This window comes from Phyllobates terribilis, unplaced genomic scaffold (genome assembly GCF_046119375.1).
Source record: "Phyllobates terribilis strain yellow unplaced genomic scaffold, ASM4611937v1 Scaffold_7__3_contigs__length_470593459, whole genome shotgun sequence".
In the NCBI taxonomy this organism is placed as follows: domain Eukaryota; kingdom Metazoa; phylum Chordata; class Amphibia; order Anura; family Dendrobatidae; genus Phyllobates; species Phyllobates terribilis.
The window spans coordinates 86,357,825-86,365,170 of record NW_027362767.1 but is presented as its reverse complement, the minus strand read 5'-3'; the positions used below and the strand labels follow the sequence as shown (position 1 = coordinate 86,365,170).

Genomic DNA, 7,346 nt, shown 5'->3' with positions numbered 1-7,346 from the left:
GGGCTGGGCAACAACCTGGGGAGGCAGAGACACAGGAAGTGCTATGTCACGCCCAGAGCATTTAACATATGAAGTAAAACACTATTTACTCTGGAACGCAGCAACAGAAAGATATAAAAGGTGTCTATGCATTTACATTTCAAAGACCTGCACGTCCCTATTTGTGGTTTGGGTTCGGATTTTACTGGCGTATTCCCTTTTTAAAATCATACCTGCCTGCTTTACTGGAGCAGAGGCTGCAGAGAGAAAATAAATTTTATACTTACTTCCTGTAACAGCTCGCTGTCAGTCATCAGGGTGGTGCAGTGAGCGGTTACAGTCACCGCTCTCTATACTGTGAGCGCGGCTGTAATCACTCCCCGGAACTTTGATTGACATCCTGCAAAGCAGCATGTATGTGCAGAGCAGACGACCACTCAATGCGACGGGGAGCGATTACAGCCGAGCTCACAGTATAGAGAACGGTGACTTTAACCTTTCCCTGCACCACCCCAATAACTGAAAGCATTTTCTCACTGTAGTTGCTGCTCCTGTAAGCCTGCCAGAAATTTTTTAAATGCTATTTATCTGCAGGTAGATAGTTTCTGGACATCAGTGTTTCCCCTTAGGTTAAGTGCACACGTAGTGTTTTTGATGCCTTATCGCGGCGGTTTTTCCACGCGGAAATGCATCAAAAACGCTTGGTAATCGGTCTGCCAGTTACTGCCATGGCAATCCTGATGTGCTGTGCACATGATGCTGAAATTTCCGCTCAGGATTGTCATTCATTTAAAAATGCAGCATGTCCTTTCTATGTAGCATTTCTGCAGCGTTTCCAGCCCATTGACTGTAATTGAACCGTAGGGATAATATTTATACCTGCGGATTTGCTGCAGTTCAATTAAAGTCAATTGGCGGTAACGCTGCATAAATGGACAGAGTGGTACCTGGGTCGTCTGGGGAAGACTCCTACTCCCATTGAGCGGTGCGGCTGAGGGGAGTAGTAGTGTCCTCAGCCGAGCTGGGGCTGTGTGCTGTGTGTAAAAAAAAAAAAAAAAAAAAAAAAAGAAAAAAAAAAAAAAAAAAAAAATACAACTATTCTCACCTGTTCGGCGCCCCCGGTGTCCTCCTGGTCCTCGTGATGTCCCCGGCGATGTGTTCAGCCCGGCAGCTGGCAGTACACAGGCGTGAGCTCTCTTGCTCCCGGCAGTGTACATCGCTGCGCTGCCAGGACCTGAGGTCACATGAGCTCTCAGCTGAAGATCACTTTACGGCATCGGTGCTGCATGTGAATATTCTTAAGAATGTTCCCACGTACCACTGATGCCGAGGTCACCAAGGCTGATCAGCTGATGAACCCAAGTGACCTCACTCCTGCAGCAGAGCAATGTACACTGAAAGGAGTGATTTTACACTCCTGTCACTGTACATTGCTGTCTTCTACAGCAGTAACATCAGTGATTGCTGATGTCACTGCTGTAGAAGTGACCCGGATCGCCTAGGCACAATCTGGATTGCGTCGTGATGGCGGACAGGTGAGGGATATGGTTGTTTTTTTTTTGTTTTTTTTTCAGAAGATCAAGGGATTTGAGGAATGGCCGTGCAATAAAAAAATGATTAAAACCGTGTGTAATTTTATTTTATTGAAATACTTTATTCTGGCCGAGTCTTTTATTGAAAAAGATGCGAAAACTTTACTACGCGGTTAGTAATGTGGGCGACTTATAGACGCCTCTCAATTACTAACCTGGGCTTCATGTCAGCCACCAATACAAGGCTGACATGAACCCCAACTCCATTACCCCACTCGCTACCGCTACACGGCAGTGGGAAGAGTGGAGGCCAAGCACCAAATTTGACGCATCTTATGGATGTGCCAGTTCTGGGACTGCTGATGGGTGATATTATTAGCCACAGAGGGGGCCAGGATTCATGGCCCCTTCCCTGGCTATTAATATCATCCCGCAGCTGTCGGTTTAGTCTATTCTGGTTAGATTTTATAGGGGGACCCTACGTCCATTTTTTTCTGGGGTCCCCCTGTAATCTAGCCAGTAAAGGCTAAGCAAACAGCTGTGGGCTGATATTAATAGCCAGGGAACATTTTTGGCTAATGGCCCCTTCCCTGGCTACTAATATCAGCCCCCAGCGGTTGGCTTTCCCTCTGCTGGTTATGAAAATGACGCGGGAGCCCACGCCTTTTTTTTTTACATTTTAGATACTGTGCCCATGAGTCAGACTTAGCAGCGCTTTGAACGCATATTTTTGCTGCGTCCAAAACGTTGCATTCTATTGAACGTAGGTAAATCAACATGTGTTCACTGAACCATGCGTATTTACCGCATTCAATACATTCTAGTAGTCAAATTTCTGTTGCGGGGACTAGTAACTCGGCAAGAGAATTTGACATGCTGCGGTCCTGAAAGATGCACCGCATGTCCGTGTCCGCGGGTGATTCGCCGCCTATGATGCACGCATAGTGGACATGGGATTTCTAGAGATCCGATCTACTATGCTGTAACATCGGGATGCTGCGGGTTTGACGCTGTATAAACACGCAGCGTCAAACCTGCAGCGGCTCCTGACCATGGGCACATACCCAAACTCACCCGCAGCATGTTAATTTCTGTAGTGGACACGCTAGTCTCCGCTGCAGATTTTGACTAATTGAAATGTCATTATATGCGGTGGATTCACATGTATCGACAACAAAAGTGCAGTATTAGAACACCGCGTTTTGGATGCAGCAAAAATATGCTGCGTCCTAAGCGCTGCTTCTTGCTGTTCGTGGGGACATAGCGGCTAATGAAACAGCTGTGAGCTGTTATTAAAGCCAGGGACCATGTTTGCCTAACGGCACCTTCCTAAGCTAAAAATAGCAGCTCTCAGCTGCCCCAGAAAAGACATGAATGGGAATGCTAATGAAGATTGGGTATATGGGATTAGCTGTGACCTAGCTCTTTTGTTTGGTGATGACAAGGTGTCAATCAGACCCTTTCATTACCAAACCTAATTAAAGCAAAAATAAAGAGTTAAATAAACACACAGAAACAGAGCAAACACTTTATTTGAAATACAACAGACACATTCTTAAATTAACCAATATACTCACCCCAGTTCTGACGGTAATCCAAGGGTTAAAGCAATGTCCCACGTTCCTTTTCAAATAACTTTTAGCTCCAAACGCTGCAGAAATTTCTGCCTCAAATCCTGAACGTGCGCACATAGCCTTAATGATGTGATTGGCTTTCTAAGTTAGTCCCATAGACACAGTAGACTGCCACTGCTTTCAAATACTTTCTGGTCATGCAGCTGGGGGTCTATTATTCTAGCAGTCGGTAAGACGCCAAGAGTTGGGTCACTTCTATTTTACATTTTTCACTTACACAGTGGATAGTTGATTGTTTTAGGCTGGATTACCAGTTTAAGGTTAAATGCTATATTTAAAAAAGATCTGACCAATTGTTTCTTTTTTAAACATGCAGCAACTTTGAGATCCTTTGGAGAAACGCTATCTTGAGATATGCTGAAAAAACTAGGAGCAAAAAAAGTGCAAAATAGGATCTTAACCGAGTAAAAGAAATAATAAATGTTATTCTAACCTGATGAGGTTGTGAGCACGCAACCATATAAAAGCATAGACAGTCAGCTGCTGCAGATCCATGGGTCTTCCGACCAGTAATGCAGTAAAAAGGAGCAAAGGTGTGGATTTTCCATGCTGCTGATCAATAATGAAGATCCAGATTGTGAGATCACGGTGCTCTGATTTTTTATTAATGGTTCGATATCAAACTTCTTATTCTTCAGGACATAATCATGTTTCAGGACATACATGGTTATGTCTTGAAGAAGAAGAAGTTTCGAATAAGTTTGAAACGTGTTGACTAAGAACCATTAATAAAAAATCACAGCACCATCATCTCACGATCTGGATCTTCATTATTGATCAGCAACGTGGAAAATCCACTTTTATCTTCTTGAGATATGAACTGGTGCTCTAAAGAATAACTCTATTGTACCCATTCAAGGATTTATTATTTATTTTACTTATATAGTGCCATTAATTCCACAGCACTTTACATTTATTATCCTCGCTGTCCCCATTGGGGCTCACAATCTACATACCCTATCAGTATGTCTTTAGAGTCTTGGAGGAAACCAGGAAACCCACGCAAACATGTGGAGAACATACAAACTCCTTGTAGATGTTGTCCTTGGTGAACCCAGGACCCCAGAGCTGCTAAGCTACATTGCTAACCCCTGAGCCACCCTGCTGCCCGTAAGATTAATACAGTAGATGTACAGAGGGAGAGAGAATGTTAAACTAGTTACTAAGGCGTCACGGTATGATGAACCGATCACATTAGACCAGTTTTCCATATAAAACAACTCTGGATCTGGCTGGAGCTAGCGATGCATGCTCATGAATACACCATTACCCCGTCAGCCTCTGCGTATTACCTGTGCACCTTGTGTCCTGTGTGCTTCAGCTTGTATGTCAAGCACAGATGAAAATGTTAATGAGAAAAATATTTGTAAGTCACGCAGAAGAAGAGTGAGCTGAGCACAGAATAGAGGATGAGCAAGGATGACACAAATAGCAGGAGCAAATCATTGATCTTCTGGATGACACATTGTAGGTAGCATGTCCAGCAGGAAAAGGGTTAAATAAAAGAGAAAGCTATATAAAGGTAGAAAAGGTACCAGTACCTAGTGAAGATGTCAACCTAATCATTTCTCTCCTCCCAACTCAACAGGGCTAGAACCTCCCTGTTTTCTCCTTCAGCTTGTTGCATCACTGCATCCTCCCAGTCTGCAGAGCTGGAGCCCCTCTGTTGTATCTTCAGCTTTTGCTACAGTCTAATAACTGCTTGTGATGCTTTTAGATGAGTGAATTACTCAGACACTGCTCCTCCTTCAGCCCTTGCTTCCTAGCTACTGACTGGAACAAATATTGCAGCTCAGAGATTTCCTGCTGGATGGAGAGTAGATTGTGAGCAGACCACAGAAGCTCCTTCATTACTATGCATACCTGAAGGGACCTGCTGGAACACAAGTGACAACCTCTGAGCAGACTTCAACCTTGGTATCCACAGTCTGAGGAGTCAGGATGAAATGCTATACATCTCTTCTAGCAGGATTTAAACCTTCTGTGCTGTAAGTGACTAATCCACAGCAATGCCAGACTTCATGGTAGCACTGATTATGTTTGTCTGCAACTTTATTATGTCTTAGGCTTTTTTGGACAAATCACAGTCTTCAAATTAATTTCCAAGATGCTGCAAAATGAGACATCTGTGAAGATGGGGTTCCTTGAGAGTACAGCAGAGGCAACCTGGGGGAACAACTCTAGGAATAACACTTCTACAGACTCCCCTGGCATTGCCATCTTCATTTCTTTTGTGTACTCTTTAGTTTGCATTGTAGGATTGTGCGGTAACTCTATGGTCATCTACGTTATTTTGCGGTATGCCAAGATGAAGACCGCCACTAATATCTACATTTTGAACTTGGCCATTGCTGATGAACTTCTTATGCTGAGTGTGCCTTTCCTGGTGACCTCTACTCTTCTTCGTCACTGGCCATTTGGCTCCCTGCTTTGTAGGCTGGTTCTTAGCTTGGATGCCATGAACATGTTCACCAGCGTCTACTGCTTGGCTGTTCTCAGTTTGGACCGATATGTGGCAGTGGTACATCCCATCAGTGCTGCTCGCTACCGACGACCCAGCGTGGCAAAAATGGTGAATCTTGGGGTCTGGCTCTTTTCATTGCTCATCATCCTCCCTATTGTCATTTTCTCCAGCACTGCACCAAATAGTGATGGGACAGTGGCTTGTAATGTACATATGCCGGAGCCCTCACAGCGGTGGGTTGTGGTCTTTGTCCTCTACACCTTTCTGATGGGCTTTCTCTTGCCAATGGCTGCCATCTGCTTATGCTATATACTCATCATAACAAAAATGAGAGTTGTTGCGCTCAAAGCGGGCTGGCAGCAGCGCCGCAGATCGGAGCGTAAACTGACACTTATGGTGACTGTGGTGGTGACTGTTTTTGTGGTCTGTTGGATGCCGTTCTATGTAGTACAACTAGTGGGTGTTTTTGCCAGAAGGGGGGACACGACAGTCAGCCAACTTTCTGTTGCACTTGGCTATGCCAACAGTTGTGCCAACCCTTTTTTGTATGGCGTTCTCTCAGACAATTTTAGACGGTCTTTCCAGAAGGTCTTATGTCTCAGTTGGATGGAAAATGCCACCGAAGAACCAGTAGACTATTATGCCACTGCATTAAAGAGTAGGGCATACAGTGCTGAAGACCTGCAGAATGGCATGTTGACAACTGGCAGCACCTATCGTAATGGGACCTGCAGCTCTAGGACCCACTAGAAATAAGTTATGCAGTGACAATATGAAACTGTTCTCCGTGAATCCGCTCACTACTAAATCATCGGTCACTTGTGGCACAATGACAGTTGTGAACATTTGGTTCTGGTTGGGGAAACACAAGTATCCTTTTCACAAAGTGGTTTAATATGTAGAAAATTGCACTGATGTAGGATTTGTTGTCAATAACATCAGCTTTATATGGATTGGTCTGGTGTCCTGATCATATAGGATAAATTCCAATTCTGATTCTGCCAGCACATTCTCCCTAAACCTCATTCGAACGAAGAGCAAGACTGAGCTTGATTGATGGTTAAAATGTAGACAGACATCATCTGAATGACCAGTTGGGTTTCCACCCCATAATATCTAGATATTTACATGATTACATGATATTTATGATTACATGATTATTGAAGTTTTTTTTTTCCACTGGTTTTTGTTTCTCTCGTTACATTCGCTGTGTATTTTTAGCACCTCCGTATGGCTTTTTGTGCTGTTGTGATATGTCAGAGAGGATTATGACCATTCCTGCTATTTATACAATTTTAATTGAAGCCTACAATGGGATGCCCTTTGTTCTCTGCTTCTTGTTTCTGCCGTATTTATGAAATATTGATAAAATAACATGAACTGGTTTTATAAAACTGAGAGGTAAATATGCACAATTCTGTTGGCATATGAGCAAATTTTTGCAATTTGCTTAATTTGGTGCTTTAGTAATAGAACGTGGAAAATGTGTATTGTCTGTCTGTAAAGTTAGGTGCTTTATTGTGCCTCTTACAATGTGCCAAACCAATCATTCCCCCTTCTCCATTGTTTGTTTAACCTGTGTCTGCACAAACTTATTGTGTGTAAACTGGAATTATATTTATGCAAAAATCTTGTTATAAATTTCCCATTGAATTCTACTGCAACATTTTTTTCTGAAACCACAGAATAATAAAGCACATTATTTAATTTTTGCTACTTCCTATGCAATTGGACTTT

At 43.2% G+C, this 7,346-nt stretch overlaps 1 protein-coding gene across 1 annotated transcript; it reads left to right on the top strand.

The window, feature by feature from the left end:
- The first annotated feature begins 4,746 nt into the window (after positions 1-4,746).
- On the top strand, positions 4,747-6,666 carry SSTR1 (somatostatin receptor 1). Its single transcript, XM_073637538.1, has one exon. It carries the CDS (start codon positions 5,253-5,255, stop codon positions 6,357-6,359), a length of 1,107 nt encoding a protein of 368 aa, XP_073493639.1. The 5' UTR covers positions 4,747-5,252; the 3' UTR covers positions 6,360-6,666.
- Positions 6,667-7,346: the final 680 nt, after the last annotated feature.

Coding starts and splice junctions, on each gene's coding strand:
- SSTR1 (XM_073637538.1), top strand. CDS start 5,253: ATGCTGCAAAATGAGACATCTGTGAAGATGGGGTTCCTTGAGAGTACA.